The 18,626-nt window shown below is 39.3% G+C and overlaps 2 protein-coding genes across 4 annotated transcripts in view; one reads left to right on the top strand and one right to left on the bottom strand.

The window, feature by feature from the left end:
- txndc11 (thioredoxin domain containing 11) overlaps window positions 1-4,683 on the top strand; it is an 88,587-nt gene extending 83,904 nt beyond the window's left edge. For both annotated transcript variants that reach the window (XM_048552186.2, XM_048552188.2), the window contains one exon: window positions 3,934-4,683. In XM_048552186.2, coding sequence (XP_048408143.1) covers window positions 3,934-4,534 — 601 coding nt within the window. In that variant the 3' untranslated portion in view covers window positions 4,535-4,683. The remainder of the gene's footprint in view (window positions 1-3,933) is intronic.
- A 74-nt stretch (window positions 4,684-4,757) lies between these two features.
- On the bottom strand, window positions 4,758-18,309 carry snn (stannin). Of its 2 annotated transcripts, none has more exons than XM_048552191.2 (2): window positions 18,083-18,309; window positions 4,758-6,260 (listed from the first exon to the last, which is right to left on the bottom strand). In XM_048552191.2, exon 2 carries the CDS (start codon window positions 6,154-6,156, stop codon window positions 5,896-5,898), a length of 261 nt encoding a protein of 86 aa, XP_048408148.1. In that variant the 5' UTR covers window positions 6,157-6,260; window positions 18,083-18,309; the 3' UTR covers window positions 4,758-5,895. The 2 variants fall into 2 exon arrangements, with proteins under 2 accessions (XP_048408148.1, XP_048408147.1); XM_048552190.2 differs by lacking the exon at window positions 18,083-18,309 and adding an exon at window positions 17,772-17,968.
- Between the last annotated feature and the right edge of the window lie 317 nt (window positions 18,310-18,626).

Consider the following 18,626-nt stretch of genomic DNA (forward strand, 5'->3'; position numbering starts at 1 on the left):
TGAGCAGCCTCTCCAATGACCAAGTATGTACATGCTGCATCCTACTCATTGTAGCCAAAAGACGTGTTTTAGGAAACATTTGATTGAAAAGATGCTGCAGAGCATTTTAGCATAAATGTCTCTTTCTTAAGTATATTGAACTTTGCAAACAGGGGTCCGTCACCTTTTGGAGTCCAACCTTTACATTGTACAAGAAGAGATTGTAGACTTGCTCGCCAAGCCAGTGTGTTTGATTGCAGACGTTTCGTCACCCTGCTAGTTAAAACCATCAGTGAACCTCTGAAGTGTTGGTGTACTGTCCCACTTGCTGTTTCAAACAGTGTTAATTGTACAAAAGAAGATTCCAAGATAACTCCTCTGCCTCTTGTGAGAGGAAATGTCCATCTGACCTCTGATTATCTTCTGATGATATTTCTGAGACCAGAAGAGAGATGTGCAGGAATAACAAATGTATACTCATGCCCTTCAACTCCAATAAGATGAACCATTCTTCTGCCTAACACCAGTCTAATACTGCAACCATCTTACCTGTAACAGAAGTTAAGACATATGGGACATATGTAGGTGTCACTTGCTAGACTTGCGTTAATTACCCATCCTTAAATGCTCTCCAAAGGTCATAGTGAGCTGCCTTCCTAAAAATCCATGTGGCATAGGTACACCAGTACTGTTGGAGAGGAAATTCCAAGACTTTTAATCCGTTGTCTGTTAAAGAACAGTGATATAATGCCAAATTGGGCTGACTTGTTTCTTGAGGAAATGTTTCTAGGTATGGGGTGTTCCCACTTACCTGCTCCCGTTGTCTTTCTCAGTGGTTGATGCAGGTTTGGATGAGGCTGCCAAAGAAGCCTTGGTGAGTTTTGCAGTACATCTGACAGATAGTACACACGTTGCCACCACTCTACATCAGTGCTGGTGGAGAGAGTGAATGTTGAAGGCATTGGATGTGGTGACAGTCAAGTGGTCTGATTCGTCCTAGATGATGAGCTTTTTGAAGGTCGCTGGAGCTGATCAACCATCCAGGCAAGAGGAGAGTTTTCCATCATGTTCCTGATTTGTGCCTTATAGATGATGACTGGCTTTGGGGAGGCAGGAAGTGAATAATCTGTCAAATTCTCAGCCAGTGTTCTGCTCTTAGAGCCACATTATATAGCTATTCCAGTTCAGTTTTTGGTCAGTAGCAATGTCAAGATAAAATTGGATTCAGCCATGGTAGTATATTGAATATCAGTGAGCAAAGTGTGGTTTCTTTTTGGTTTGTCTTTGTCTGGCACATGTGAATGTTACTTGTCCCATATCAGCCCAAGTCTGATTGATCTGTGCATTTGGACAAGGACTGCTTCAGTATCTGAAGTTGGAAATAGTGTTGAACAGACCTTTGTGTTTGTCTGTCTGGTGGCATCATTTAGCTTTGTCTACCACAGCCTATATGTGCTGTTTGTCATAAGAGTAGACCTATGTGGTAGCTTTTACCAGATTGACACCTCATTTTATGGACGTCTGTCTTGGTAATTGTAGAGTGGAGGCTATGCCAGGCTGAGAGATTTTAATTTGTGGTGGAATACAATTCTGCTGCTGATGGTAATTAATTGCCTCGAGTTGTTTTGCTGTTCAAGATCTATCCCATTCAGGATAGTGTTGGATGATCTCTTCTATGTGATGGCAAGACTTATTACCACACAGTCCTTGTGGAGACAAAGTCCTACTGGTACTGTCATGGACAGAAGCATCTGCTAGAGTTTGATTACAATACTCCCCACTTGCAGCAGGCCCAGTCTGGCAGCTCAGTCAGCACTACCAGAGTAGTAATCGTTACTGGACGTTGAGATAGACATTGACGCAGAAAAATGATGTGATTCACTTGTGTAAGAAGAACACCATCCAATTCTAAAGGGGTGCAGGAGCTTCCATTTGCACACTGGCCACTTATTAGTCCATTAGTCTTTTCTTGATCATCAGGAGAGAGTTGGAAGATGTAGTTGACAGTATAATCAAACAGCACTCACTCACCGGCTCCCAAACATGCAGAAAAGCACTGAGTTCTACAAGTGATTGTGATTGTCCTTAAGGACAGAGTGAGACATCAGGAAGACCTAGAAAACAGAAGTGTGCTTTTGGACATTACTTTTCATTGGGCCTGATTAAATTCCAGCTAAAGTTTATTTGCATTTGTTAGAGTCCAATCATCCCTGCCCCTAGACATCACTGCAGGAGTTCCTCAGGGCCGTGTTCTAGGCTCAGCCATCTTTAGCTGCTTCATCATCTTTACCTTCCCTCAGAGTCATAAATGGGAATATTTTGTTGATGACTGCAGACTTTTCAAATAAAGAGGCAGACCATGCCAACATGCACCAAAACCCTAGACAGCAGTTGAACTTGGGATAATTCATGGCAAAAAACTATTTGTGCTACACAAGCATTAGATAATGAACATCTCCAGTAAAACAGAATTTAATCACTTACCCCTTTGTTTTCAGAAACTTCTTTCTTACCATCAAAAATTTCCCCACTATCAATATTTTGGAGTCACTATTAAAAGGCACAGCCACATACATGCTGGCAATCCTGAGGTGAATAATTCTTGAACCCCAACCCAAAACTGCCCAGCATCTACAGGGAGTGAGATGCAATAGTTTACTTGATTGTCGTCCCATCTACTGCATTGCACCTGAGATGGAGAGAGAGAGAGAAAATGTTTATATGGCAGAAAATCTCTCTACAAGAGAGACTCCAGCCACCCCAAGCATCTTCAATAGCACAAGCTAAACCTGAAATTACCACCAACAGAAGGAAGAGGGCAGAAAGTGCAGGAGAACTTCATTGGCATGTTCCTTTCCCAAATCTCTTTTGCCATCCTAACCTGGAACTATCACCCTTTCCTCATCCATAAATTTGACTCAGTGATGGAACCACTGTAGGAGCATCATCCCAGGAGGCAACTCACCAACACTTTATGCAATTGATAAAGGGCAATAGATGTTGCCCTTGCCAATGCTGTGTATCATTTTTCTTTTAAAATCTGTTTCAATTCCTTTTGATTTTAATTTGAACTTGGGTTTCTTTTTAAAGCACCAACATTACGACTGACTTGAATGAGAAAGCAGTTATAAAATTGCTTACTTTAGTTTGTGGTTGAATAATTACAGAAAGCACAAACCTTTTTTGGAAAGAAGTTCTTCCAACTCTACAAGCGTTCAGTTTGATCCCAGATCAGCTATTTCAGGATCTCTTGAAATTTTTTGGAATAACAGACCAAAATGTGAGTTGTCCTTTCTTCGGGCTCCAAAAACTGTTATAGACTAGAGGTCTCATTTAATTCCAACCTGAATGCTGCTTTTGTCTTAAAAGATAGTCCAAGGGCCTGGAAGCCAATTACACTCAGGATGAATGTCAACCAAAGGGTTTATTTTGTTATGGGCAACCTTTACTGAGAAGTATACTTGTCAGTGTTTCTTTTCGTATCTTCCTCCGTTCAAGCCTGTCAATATGTATTTAACTATAAACAACACTCACTTATGCACCAAAGGAATGCTGCTGCTGAAGGAATCATGTTACCGTGTGAGGTATTGCACACATGCGGGAGCACCACAATTAAAGGAAACTTTTGTTGGAGAATAGTTGTATGAAGTTGAAGGATTAATAATTCTTTTAACCTATCCAATTTTGAACCTTTTACATTGGATAAATACCCTTTGTGATTCTACATTGATTTCCTCTTGTTGAATCCATCATGTCTGGGTTGGTTGATATCCTATATTTTTGAGGAGCAGTGAAAAATGTGGATTGGAGGAAAAAAACATTGATTCATTACCTGTTACATCAAGAATGGAGTGTTCAGAGTAAAAATTTGGGTAATAGAAAAATGTTCATATTTGTCAACATCAAGCTATTTTCTACAAATTTACTATTTCTACACTTTTTTTTAATTTTCAGGAAAGACTTGAGCATGAAGTACCCTGATGATCTGCCATTTACTGTTCCTAATCTAGTGAGGTTCATTGTATCGCATTCTACCCAGTTAGTTCATCAAGACCCATTCCAGTCTTGTAATCCAGACTGTATCCAAAAAGCAGCAGCATTACAGAAAGACCGAATTAGCCAACTGGAGGAGGAACTTCAGAGACTCCGTGCAGAGATGCAGGCGTTGCATCAAGCTGAGAAGCAAATGGCTTTGCAGCTCTCAGCAGCCAGGCAGGAGGAGCATCAACTGAAGCTCCATAATCGAGCTCTGGAGGAGAAAAACGAAAAGCTTAAAAGTCATAATGAGAAACTGCAAGATTTGTATAACCAGAGAAACGCAGAGCTAGCTGAAACAGCAGAGAAACTGAGTGAGATTACAGCAGTGTCTGAGAAACTCCTCAAAGAAAATGCTTTGCTTAAAACATATATGGCATCAATTGAAGAACTACTGGAGGAAAACACTTACCCCTCCTCAACTCCAATTCCTGCTGAAGAGGAAGCTCTGTTAACTTCCCGTTCAGAAAATAATGCTGAAACAGAATCTTTCTCAAGTCATGACACTCATACATTGTGAAGTGGGATAATCATGAAACTGCAGAGACGCAAGCCATTTTGCTGCCTATCTTTAAATTGCACCAGAGACACAAACTATTCGACATCAGGGTGAGGGAGTTCTCATGTGAAGTTTGAAGTGTCAGTAAAACTTTCTTTCTTTGGACTGGATTATTTTTTTACAAGAACTTCATTTCTCAAATTCCATTCTTGAGCATCTTTTTTGTAAATAATGAAAAATCTGCTAAAAGGGGAAATTCTTTATTTGTTTACATTTGAATATTGCACTATTGTAAAATTTATTACATTAAATTTTATTTCAGTAAACTAATGAATTACAAGGGGAAAAAATCAGGTCATAAGATACGACAACATATCAAGTTCTTTTTAAATGATACTGTTCTAAGTACAATTTGACCATATTAAACATGCTTTTAATTAAAACACAAAACTGCTCAGCCACCATTTTAACTCCACTGCTGACCTTCCGGATCACTTGTAGACTGTGAATTACAGCCTTCTCCATCATAGGCCCAGCCTAGAAGCAGTTTAGGAAAAAGTACTTTGGTAGCATCCTAGCAGTTGCACAACACTTCAGCACAACTTCAGTGTGCAAAATGCAATAACAATTCTACATCTTTCGTTTTGTGATCCCATTGAAATAATGGCTCCCTCTTTTTCCCCTTGACTTTTTTTCTGAAAACCCCTTTCTAAAGACAATACAGGATCTAATTTGAGGTGATGCAGCGGTCAGCTGAAATAGCTGTATCATTTGGGTAAATGATCAGCAGGAATAGTGTGTTAAACTTTTTTTTAAAAAGAAAGTTACTTTGAATTCCTAGTTCATTCCTAGTTTTGTATCTTCAATACTGCCTTATCCCAATATCTCCATCCCCTCACCATACAACCTAAGCTCAACAACAAAAATACGCACTAAAGATGATCACTTTAATGTGGCCTTTGCTCTGGTAACATTTACAGCAATTCATTTTGTCCTTTTACTACTATCCTGCACGATACAGAAAAAAATTTTCATACTGATCAATACGAATTATTTCCAGAGATCCACAGATTCAATGGGGATGAAACTTACAGTAGTTGCTCCATCAAAACAGGCTCAGATAAAAAGGCATTAGAATTCAAGTAGGAAACACTGCAAAATAAACAAGAATTTCAAATAGCTAGTCTTGATCTTTGTTGATAACATGCAGTTGCAGATCAACAGAATGCTGGCTAATCCTTGCAGTCTTCTGCTAACCTTGCTATTTGTTTTTAATAAGCAGCTTGAACAGAATTAAACCTTCACAGTATGAAAAATGATTATCCTACAAATGTTATTTAGTCCAAATGGCAAAATCTGCAGTTGTGAACTGTGATTGAATGTTAACCATGACCCTCCGTCCCATTAGCTGTCAGCTTAGCTTTCCGCTCTACCCGTGGCCCTTTAGCTGAGTACTGCACCAACAGAAAGGGCTCTTTGGTCTCGCCTTCTCCCACGATGCTTTCCTCATCTTCCGACTGACCTATTCGCTGCAGCCGCAGGTAGCACCAGCAGCCCAGGATCAATGCACCAAGAGCTGCGATGGCGATCAGAATCACAATAACTGTAACCACTCCAGTGGTGGGGCTGTGGTCCATAGACATGGTAACTGTCCAGTGTAGGCCTTCAGTTTCAGATTGTGAAAAGAGTACTACTTCAAATTGCTGGCTAGGAGAGGTTGACAGAGGCAACAGGCTTGCAAAAAGACCTGAAAGAAAAATGTTTCAGTAAGTATACCGTATTTGAGGCTTATTAGCTGGTACTACAACAGAAAGATTTACACTTTTTAATTTTTCAGACACAAGATTTTGGTTGACTGTCCAGGTAAGATTCGAGTGTTTTCTCCATCTCATTTTTGTCTAATAAAGTGAGGGATTTTTCCATAGCACTCGGGTTACAAAATATTGAAGGTGTTTTGTTTTGGCTGGGGGAATACCACAATTCTGAAAATCCCCAGCCTCTACTATATAAAACAAGCTTTTAAAATTTCCCTTCCATTTATAACGCCATAGACTTAGCAGCTTTGCCGATGATCCTGGTGCTTCTATTAAGTTTTTGAACACACTGAATCTGATATACGAGACCATTGTGTTTCCCTCCATCAGGAATCTAATCAAGGCCAAACTGTGTGAATTTCTGTGAAAGTTAGGGAAAATCAGGGGCACACTGAACCCCTGACCCAGTCTCTTCTGTGCAGTTTAACAATACAAATGGTATGGGTACAATTATGACCTGAGTAATCCATGCATTCTGCTTCAACCTAATGCTCAACAGATAACTGGGAACGTTTCATTCAATAACAGATCACTTTACTAGCAAAACAATTAGCAATTGATTGATTCACTTAAGTACAATACAAAGTAGACAGGTCAACCAAATCGAGCCATCATTGTTCTTTGCCAGAGTTGTTTCCTCTTGTCTAAAACAAAATGTAAATTACTGAATAATAAAATGAGGCTAGATGAACACAGCAGGTTCAGCAGCATCACGGGAGCACAAAAGCTGACCTTTCGGGCCCAGACCCTTCTCTGATGAAGGGTCTGGGCCCGAAAGGTCAGCTTTTGTGCTCCTGAGATGCTGCTGGGCCTGCTGTGTTCATCCAACCTCACATTTTATTATCTTGGATTCTCCAGCATCTGCAGTTCCCATTATCAATGTAAATTACTGAAGTTGGTTTCAGATACTTATAGCTAGTACGTGTCAATTAAATGTGGGTTTACTGTGTTACGTGGATTAGAGGGTTTATACATATTGCATAATTCATCAGAAAAATGTGGTGCTATAGGCCTGTGGATAATAGTACAACTCCTATAGTATAGAATTGGGACAGAAAATGTCCATGGAATTATACGCTCGTAAGGAACGTTGCTTGGAAGGAAAATAGAAAATTCCCTAGAAATGTACAGAATGGAAGACATTCTAGAAATTAAATGTCATGCACATTTAGCACAGATATACTTAACCAACTGAGGGAATCTTTAGGAGAAAAGAATAGACAATAAATACAGTAGATACGATTTGTCTAGATTTACAAAAGGCCTTCAGTAAGATGCCATATAAACTAAGGTTTCAGGTCAAAGTGTGTTCAGTCAGGGGACAAAGTGGTCAAGTGTATTGCTAGTTTAGCTTTAAAGCAGAAACAGTGTGTGGGCAGGTTCTCCCATAATCAATACTGGGAACACTGCTGTCCACAATTTATTTTAAATTCTTTAGACTTTGAAATAAGGACTCTTTTGGTGCAGTGGTAATTTGACCTTGAAGTAATTAGACTTTGGAATCAGAAACACAATCGCTACATTTGCAGCGGACTCCCACTGCTTTTTTTTGGCAGGGGCTGGGGTGGTGGAAAGAGTGGTGAGGATAGTTATTTTTGCTCGTTCTGTACTTTCATTAATTTGCAAACTATGATCTCTAAAAATTGAACAAAGCTTAAAAATAAGGCAGCATATTTTATCAGACAGAATGAAAGCTCACCTATTGCTTGCAATAAGGTTGAATACAAGAACAAGGATGTCGTAAGTGTATAAATTCACCAAAGTTGTACCACAAAAACTCAGTTTCTAGAGACAGAATTGGGAAATAAGGGAATTAAGCTAAACCCTTTTTGAACTTCTGTTACATAAAACTCAAATACTGAATGTAACTTTGCTGTCTTCCAAAAGGATAGAGGCACTGGACTAGGTATGAAGATGATTTATGAGGATGATATCAGAAATGCATGGGTATCAGTTCTTTGAAGAGGGATGACCTAACAAAGATTTTTTAAAAAATCAATACAGGTTTTGGTGGAGAGGAGATGGAAATGTTATTTTCATTTGTAGGAAGAGTGCAACCAGAGGTTATCTGAAAGATAGTTACCAAGAAATCCAGCAGGGAATTCAGAAGAAATTTTTTTTACTCAAGATGTGGTGAGAATGTGGAACTCTCATACCATAGGGAGTTTAAGTGGAAATGCAATTAAGAGGAAACTAGACAAGCAGATGAGGGGGTAGAGGGTGATGATGACGGGGCCAAGTGGCCTGTTTCTGCTTTGTATATCCTTTTAAAGGGAAAGTCACCATAGTCTTGAGAGAAATAGCTGGTGGTGGTTTAACCTGAGGGTTACCTTACCTCAGGTGAGGTTGAGAAGGTGAGACCTTCACTGACTTGGCCAGTATATCCTGTATGGCAAAGTATTTCCATCAGCTTGCTGGAGGTACCACATTTTGTGCTTAAGTTAGTAAAGTACATTACACAATCATATTTTGTAGGAAGGTCAAATTTACACATTTTACTGATCCTCACTTTGCACATGAACTGACATTGGTCAATGATTTGCAGTCACAGCCCCAAAAATATGCAATATGAGTACCACAGTGATTTTTAAAAACAATCCTAAAGAAAGGTCACTGGACCTAAAATGTAATTTCTGCTTTCTCTCCACAGATGCTGTTAGACTTAAGATTTTCCAGCAACTTCTGTTTTTGATTGAGCATCTACAGTTCTTTGGTTTGTTTAAAATAAAAACAGATCTGTTCTCCTTTTAACTGGGATATCTCAAAGGCCTCTGGTCCTTCATGATTGATTTTGGCAATGATATTCAGGATGCATGGTGTTACGGCCACCCTTTAACGCTACGTATGTTATAAAATTGATTTTTAAAACTGGCTTGATGAAATACATTTTTCTTTACTTTTATTTAATTAGCATTGATGCCCCAGCTCGACAGTTCTTCATTTAGCATGCTACACATTGAATGGGATAGATTTGAAATGATTGAAAGAATCAGTGACAAGCCTGATTGAAGCTTATAACCACTTTCTTTTTTAGAAACCGTGGTAAATCACAGTTTAAAATTGAAAAGGATGCAGTAGTTGAGAGATAGATGCACAAGCTAGCCAGGGACAGTTGGAGTCTCTGCTACCAGTCACAAAACCTAGCAGCCTACTTGGAGGTCTAAAGGATGCAAGGGAAGACCGGATATTGGACATAATTAGAAGGGGGAAGACTATGAAACAATCTGAAGTGGTACAAAGATTTTTTAAATTTATAAAGCCGGAGCAAGAATCTATGCAGCTGATCAAAGTGAAACTGACCTTCTATTACGGGACCTTTTTGTAAGTGTCTGGAACTGCCAAAATGTGATAGCATAATAAATCATTTTAACAACTGCAGAAATGCAACTGCTAAAAAGATCTGCAAGTGCCATTAAATGCATGTACACTGAAAACAGAAGTAGAAAACACTATCGGCAGATTGCAGTAGAAGGTATTTCCAAGATTTTGGAAATAAAATTAATTAATCTATAACTGAAATGCAATGCAGCACTTTGAGCAGGTCTGAATGTTTACATGAAGTTTTAGTCTAGTGCACTGTAAAGACTTTAATTCTTATTCCTAAAATAAGGCTGAAGCTTCTAATCTTCCAAGCATCAGGGCAAATTACAAGAATGCTACATTTCAAGTGATCAAAATCTTTTACAGTAGATTGCTGATCGAGGAACATATTTCATTATTTACTCTTCCCTCGATTTAAGTAATGAGATAGTTAATGCTGTCACACACAGATCAAGAATGTGTATGATTTGATCATCAGACTATGCAGAGTTAACCAATTTGGGTTTGAAAGGACTTGTTACCGTTGACTCAGATTCCAGATCCAGGATCCATGAAGGAAACTAGGTGATTTTCCATGTCATGGATTTATATTTGAATGTTTTGGCTGAAGACAAAACAGTTTAATGACATCACCACCATAAAATAGCCCCCTGAGCTACACTGCCCCCCTTGCAAGATGACCAGTGGTCTCCGGAACAGTATGCTAGAGGTTTGCCAAAGGCTCTGTGTGAAACATCCTTAGAACAAGTTTCTGCTTTTGGCGAAAAGATTCTAAGAATGTGTGCCTTAAATTTTTTTGAACTATGGCAGACTCCTGTTTAAAATAAAACGTCCTTCAGGTCAAATCACTACATGTTGCTGAAATCAACAGGAACTGAAACATATATTTGGCTTTGCTTGATAAGTGTTTTGTTGGGAAAGAGTAGAGGGAGAAGGAAACATTTTAAAATAGTTTATTACCTACTCAGCAAATTGAAGTTGGAGCCTTGAAGTAGAATTTAAATAGTATCAGTTTTGACTGCATTTCACAACTGCCTGATGCAGAGGAAAAACTTGATAGATGAGCGCAAAATTCAGATTGGCATAGACAGTAGTCGGAAAATATTCTGAAATTTATATCTACTGTGCTACACCCAGAATTATTCCACCTAGATCATAAATCAGTTAACCTTGACTTCTATATGAATGGGTAATGTATACCTTGATAGAAGCACATACCACACAGTAAATCAGCAAACCTGATGGGATTTCTGTGGTCGTCTGTTGCTTGTGTGTATGTATTAACCTTTCCACATCAATTCATTTTTAAAAGAACAAAGTAACAAAGAAGGTAAAAGAAAATTATTCGTGAATTCCCATATCGTGGTTGCGATGATTTGGGGAAAGCTGTTAAGCAGGAATACAAACCACGCCTGCTACAGAGGAATTTCAATCAGTCACAATCATGCACATGCAAAACTTTATCATCTTCACTTGAACTATGAAAAGCATGCAGCTGTACAATTGTAGAAGTCCTACTCTGGGTTTTTCTATAATACCTAACTGGTGTTTTTTTTAAAGTACCATTTTCCTTCCAAAATGTAGTGTGGCTATGCTCTGTAACAAATATTAAATCGATTCACTGTAGCTTTGATCCTTTTCAATGCTATCTGCATCATTGTTATGGCTTTAATAAGATATTTCAGCTACAGCCGCATGTGAAATCTAATCTGATTAAGAATGTGAATGAAATAACTCCTACAGTATCAACACACATCTTGATGTTGAGTTCTTACTGCTGAGGAAAATTCTGTGGAGATGGTAATCTGCTTTTATTTAGGCTGCTGAGCTGAACTTTGATCATGTCCCTGTTACATTTAAAATTTTCCATGGGGCGCAGGAAGACTGGGACTTCTTGTTTGCACAAAAGAAGAATCTTGTCCACTTGAAGTTCCTGTTGTTGTCATTTCTACTATGCCAGAACCAAGTGGATAATGAGTAGGAAGTGACAAGACCAGTAAATTGCTGAATAAATACATTGTTTCCTTCAGAGAGAAAATATTTCAGATCAACTGGTTTGAACTGGATCACTTTTGGCATTCTCGAAGTTGTTACTGTCAGGTATTAATGAAACTGTTTATCTAGGAGACAAACTATTCTTTAAATATTAACTTTAGAGAATTTAGATGTTTGTTTGAAAGATTTAATTTATTATCTTAAAAATTTATGTGAAAAAGATGGGCTCACCTCTGTTCTGACCAAAATTTATCACAGATACAAATGGCTAGATGGCAGTTCAAATATATTGAGGTAGTTTGCCTCCCATAAAAGAGTCAAAACCTAAAACAAAGCTTGGAAAGTAAATCTGACATTCTTTTTATCAGTGATTTTGAAGAGATGATTATTTTGTGTTTTCTATCGTGATTAATTTTTGGAGCTCTCAAGCAACATGTTTCCACACTATTAGACGAGTTATGGATCTGCAAAGAAAATGTCTATCAATGTCTTAATCAGATTTTAAAAGATGGACAATCCAGTATTACTTGGAAAGCATGTTTCATTGAATAGATTAAAACATTAGAATGAGTTCCTGCATTTTAATTCAATTGCTGCAATTAGTTTTGAGGACTAACTTTGAAACTCAAACACAATAGGTCAACATTTGCAGTGTCCAGTTATGACAACCAAATCATAAATTAATACAGTGCATCACTGAAGCCTTTTATTTGTAATTGTTTATCAAAGATTTTTCTAAATTGAGCAGTAGCATCTCCTATAGTTATCAAGTTTCTCAGTTTTTAAAAAAGATTCAAGACAGATTTGAATTTTAGACAATTAAGGCATTAAGGGGTATACATGTGTGTATATTGAGACAGAGAGAGAGTGAGTATGGTAGTGAGATTGACTGACTGATACTCTACGACAGTACTCAATGACATGGCAGATTTGACAAGTCAAATGACCTGTGCTTGTTCCAATTTTCTAAGTTTATACAATCAAAACTCATGGTGACTGGTCAACATTTTTATTCCTATGTGAGTCAATTCTAATGTAATCCACATTTTTATTCAAGGTGCACTCCATGATGTGTCAACTTTTGAGTACCCAACACCCATTTTTTGCCTCAATGTTATTAATATGGTAAATGGATCCTTATCTTTGCATTCTGTTGTACCTTCCCCACCCTTCAAAACCATTCAAATCCATCAAATGATACAGTCCTAGCAAACTGGCCTCCCAGCTCTCTAACCCTTCCTCTTCTCTACCCCTGCGCCCCCCCCCCACCAACTACAATTCTTGAACATGATCTTGTCCAGGAGCTCTGTGTGTTCCACAATGCCCTACGTGAATTTCTCCAAACAGGTTTGTACCTATCCCACTGTAGTGAAAAGGTTCTAACCAAGGAAGAGAGAAGGTTTGCTCTAAACTAGCAGATTATGCTACTGTGTTCCTCTCTGTTTCTAACCATGTGTCCACGTTTGTCTTCCATTGTTGAGCTAAGTGGGATTGCTGTTGTTTGGCTCCATGCTTACATATCTGTTCACAGCCAGGAAATATCCAGTATTCTAGTGTTATGTTGAAGCAATTGTTGTAAATCAACTCTTCTTCCTGCTAAAGTGTGTGTAAAACAGTCAACTGCTGTTCTCCTGAGATGCTGCTTGGCCTGCTGTGTTCATCCAGCCTCACATTTTATTATCAACTGCTGTTCTCCGTCTGGTCTCGGCTGCAAACAACATTACCAAAATACATTGACTACTGGGTTAACACCAGTGACAGGCTTCCTGCAGACATGAAATGGTATTATAAATGGATATTATTTCTTGAACAACCTACACATTTCTCTTTTTACAAAAGGTTAAGCTTTACCTAAACAAACAGAACTTCAAACCAGTAAGCCGGATGCAGAGGAAATATTCACTCTTGGTTTCTTACCTCATTAGCAACACCCTGTTCTTGAGTTAAAAGGCAAATTGGAAAAAACAATTTTGCCAAAACAGAAGGCTTCTGTAAGTACAAAGTTTCTGAAATCTTCACCAGGAAATACAGTGCCTTAAAGAAGCAACATTCTAGTGTCATACGACTGTCATCATGCTGCAAGTACTTTTTTTGTTAGTTATTGCTGCCAATAGGAATTTGAAAATAACAAATATCCGCAACTAGATTTAAAACAGAACTTTCTTAAAAACTTTAGTTTGAACATGGTGTGTGCTGCATTCAAATGCGAGCAGTTCCTGCAATTACAAAGTGGTCTTAAAAATTCAAGAAAACAAATCGAGGTCGGTCTGTTTCCCTGCCCTCCTTGTGTAAAATTGCTGTGCCCAGGTCAGATTAAGTGATGCTACACTGGAATTTGGAGTCTGTTCTTTAGCAGAATGGCACAAACTTCCCATTATCATTGCATCTGTGTAGTGGTGTATTTGGTCAAGTAGTAATCAAATGAATTGCTCTGGAGAATCTTACTCCACCTTGATGGTGGAGCTACAGCACTACTGTCCGGGAGCTCGACAAAAGTCAGCAGTCTGGAACTGAAGTGGATGTGCTGACGTAAGGTCTGTTTGAGTCCAGCGCTTAGGAAGAAAAATGCTAAAAGGATATTGCACACTTTGTATTTCTATATATATGACCTAAGCATAACACAGCAGCTGTGAGGATTCCAGTCTGTTTCCTATCTAAACTTGGCAGAGGGAATATAATGTGGGAAAATGTGAGCTTATGCACTTTGGCAGGAGCAATAGAGGAGCTGAATATTATTTAAAAAGGATAAAACTACAGAACACAGGGATTTGGGAGTGCTCATTAATGACAAAGACGAGTATCCAAGTTCAGTGGGTAATAGGGAAAGCAAATAGAACGTTGGCTTTATTTCAAAGGGAAATGGAGTACAAAAGCAAGGAGTTACAATTGTACAATTCACAGAGTTACAGACTGCAGCTGAAACACTGAACAGCTTGGGGTCCCTTATCTAAGGAAAGATACACTGGCACTGAAGGCAGTCCACAGAATGTTCACTAGGTTGATACCAGGCAATGGAAATACTGCCTTCGGAAAAGCATTTGAGTAGCTTGACTCTGTACCCTTTGGAACTTTAGCAGAATGAAAGGCAACCTTGTTGAAACACAAGATTCTTATGGGACTTGACAGGATAGATGTAGAGAGACTGTTTCCCCTTGTGGGAGAGTCTAGGATCAGACAGCATAATCTCAAAGTGGTTGTTCATTTACAACAGATGAGGAATTTCTTCTCTGAGGGTTCTGAATCAGTGAAATTATTTATCATGGAGGCTGTCAAGGTGGGTCATTAAGAAGAAAATAACAAAAGACAAATACAGCAGAGGAACAGGCCCTTCGGGCCTCCAGCCCTATGCTGACTGTCGTGCACTAACAAATCTTCTGCCCTTATTCTATCTGTCTCCCTCTATTCCCTCCCCATTCATGTAACCATCCAGATGCCTCTTAAATGTCTCCAATGTGCCTGCTTCCACCACCACCTCTGGCAGCGCATTCCAGGCTCCTATCAACATTCTGCGTGAAAAACATCCCTCACACATCTCCCTTAAACCTGTGCCTCCTTGTAACTGAAACTTCAACCCTGGGGAAAAAGGCTCTGACTATCCACCCTATCAATGCCTCTCAATTTTACATACATCTATCACGTCTTGTCTCAGCTGCTGTCTTTCCAGTAAAAACAATCCTAGTCTTTTTAACCTTTCCTCATAACCAATGTTCTTGAGACTAGGCAACATCCTGGTGAGCTTTCTCTGTACTCTCTCCAAAGCTTCCACATCCTTCTGGTAGTGTGGTGACCAAAACTGCACACAGTACTCCAAATGCGGCCTAACGAGGGTTTTATAAAACTGCAACATGGTTTGCCAACTCCTGTATTCCATGCCTCGGCCCAGGAAGGCAAGCGTGCCGTATGCCTTCTTCACCGCCTTGGCCACCTGTGTTGCCATTTTTAGGAAACTTTGGACTTGCACGCCCAGATCCATCTATGTGTTAATGTTCCTAAGGGTTCTGCAAGAACAGACCCTTTGACCCTCCTTTAGGGCTTCCTAAGGGTTCTACTTAAGTATATCCAAGACTGAGATAGATGGATTTTTAATTGGTAGGAGAATCAAGGTTAATAGGGAAAAGGCCAGAAAGTGGAAAGTATAGAATGGCAGAGCAAACTTGATGGGCTGAATAGACTTCTGTTCCTATGTCTTACAGTTAGGTTAGCAGGGCAAAACCCTTTCAGAGCCATTTTCCTACACCCAGTTGGATAAGATGAATTAAAACAAAAGTCAGTGTGGTAATTCCCAAGCCATTAGCACAATTCCTGCACAGGTTGGTAACCAGTTAATCTAGTTTCAGTCAATATTCCTGCGGTTCCATTACATAAAACTGTGAGCTCTGGTTTTTGTGGCACAGTTCATTTCTGTAGTTCTGAGCTAAGAGGCTTGGGTTCAAGTGCCACAAGCTCCAGATGTATGCAATAGTACATCTCAACAAGATGATTCATCATATCCAAACTAAGATTTTTAAAACCACCTCGTTGTTTAGTGTGAAACTGCATTGTGCAACATTCATAGAAGTAACTTGCTCTTTCCAACTGCAGGGTATAAACTTCTCATTCATCAAAACAATAAAAAAGCTACAACAATTTTCATATTATCCAATTTCTACCACTGAAGTCCTTCACCAATCACTAGTCATTAGTGTACCATGTGGCTGTAAAACCGAACAAGTCCCACTGAAATGAATTCTGATACAGACTACTGCAACATCTGCCTTATGTACACTGTTCATTTTAGAAAGGAAATCTCAAGATGTTTAATTAGTGGCAACGTGAAAACAAAACACAGAAACTGACAGTAGAAGGGTATCAAGACCCAGAGCAACTCATCAGGAATGATGACTGGAAATTTAATCAGACATTTAGTGATGTTTTGAGGTGATGGAGACAATAAGAACGAGCACTCAAAAGAGTAGGGAGCAAACAGCAGAGTGAACTGCGGATTCTGGAAATCTAGAACAAAAACAGAAAATTGCTGGGAGAACTCAGCAGGTCTCGCTCTATTGATGGAAAGAAAACAGAGTTAACGTTTCAGGTCCGGTGACACAAAATGTATGAAGAAGCTAACCTGGACCTGAAACGTTTACTCTGTTTCTCTCTCCACAGATTCTGCCAGACCAACGAAGTTTTTCCAACAATTTTGTTTTGATGCAATTTTAAATGTGTTTGCTTGATGGTGCACCCAGGTCGTATTAAGTGCCATGCAGCTATCCTGAAGATCCTTGAGGACATTTATGAACACGGGAGCAGTCGGCCATTCAGTCCATCGGGATTGCTTTGCTGTTCAGTAAAATTGTGACTATTTCTCCATTACAGAGTTATTGCAGCTGGTGGTAAATACATTTTTAAAAAAAATACTTGCTCTGACAAACCGCAGTGCAACACACTCAAAACTAAATAGAAACAATAATATACCAGTCAAAACTCCAACTTCAGCTGTAATGTTTGAATAGAATTAGCTTCCATTTTCATGCAAAATTTTTGTCAATATTTTCTCAGGACAGAACTGGTCATCCAGAGAGAGACAAAAAAAAATGGGGAGAGAGGGGAAATGCCCTGGTGACAAAGCAGAGAATTACGAAGGGACTTTATACTCTTCAATCAAGAATGACCCAACGCCCAACCACAAACAGGTTTTTCCACGGTTGAACATTCCAAAGTCAGCAATAGGTTAGTTAGTATCACCCCGACCTATCCTGACACTGTACTCTCTAATATTCACCTACTCACCATGTATCCACGTGTTAAAACAGCTTAGTAATGACCAGCAACACAACTGTTAATAAACCATCAGTGTTGTTCACCAAAATACAGTAAAAGGGCAGTTCACCCAACCACAAGGTTCAAATGAATTTAAAAAATAATTTATATACATTTTTATATTTACACATTATTGTGTTTTATATATACATTACCCTGAATGTATATAACATATACAAAATTACACCGTACTATTTTATATCTTATGCGGGTATGCTATCAAAAAATCCAGTGCATATGTAAATATATAAAACATGGCAATCCAGGGAAGTAACAAAAATTCAATTTTTAGCAGCGATTACGGTCAAAATGTATCACAAACCACGTACATCTAGAAAGCAGCTTGTTAATTCCCCATGACACATGCTTGGTTTGCCCCCAAGAGAATGTACCGGCTCTGACTAGCACCCAAATGTTGCGGGCTCTCGGCAGTTTAACAATGTTACGGTCAAAACGCAACACGCTTTGTTTTTCCACCTTCGCCATCCTCCACTTTTGTAGCAATGCAGGAGCAGAGTATCCGCAGCGCCCCTAAACACTGTGGCTCAATGTACAGGAGGCTCAGTAAGAACAAAAAAAGAGCAGGCGTCTGTGTATCAAAAGAAAACGCAGCGATTGCAATATTCACTCGATTGCTCACCATCTTTTCACATTGCAGCCCCAGCGTGAATCGTTCCCCGGTTCTTGCAGCTTTCTCTGTAGAAAACTCCAGGCTCTCTCTGCATTTTATTGCTATTCAGCGGCAGTCCGTGTCCTAGTCCCAACTGCTGGAACCCGCTCCGCTTGCCTCTCGCTCTTCCTCCCCCCCCCCCGCGCTCCCCTGTCACTTTCACACACTGGCAGTGAGAGGCTGATCCGGTCTTACAAGCACCGCCCGTCCCTCTGAGCTCATCCGCTTCCTTCATGATTGACAGAGGCACACAGAGAGAGAGAGAGAGAGAGAGATAGACTGAGACGCCCACAGTCCGGACCAGCCAAGGGGGAAGAGGCTGTCAGGTGAAGTTTCCATTTTGACAGTCTCAATGCAGAATGCAATATTGAGCTTCTAGTCTCTCTCTTGCAAATTGCACTATTTTCGGCGCTGGGATCCATTTTAACGGGCTGCCCTCGCAAAAAAATGAAGCAGCAAAAAAAATTTTTTAAAAACAGCGTGAGATCTATATAATTTGTTCTTGATTCAAAAC

This window comes from Stegostoma tigrinum, chromosome 23 (genome assembly GCF_030684315.1).
Source record: "Stegostoma tigrinum isolate sSteTig4 chromosome 23, sSteTig4.hap1, whole genome shotgun sequence".
In the NCBI taxonomy this organism is placed as follows: Eukaryota; Metazoa; Chordata; class Chondrichthyes; order Orectolobiformes; family Stegostomatidae; genus Stegostoma; species Stegostoma tigrinum.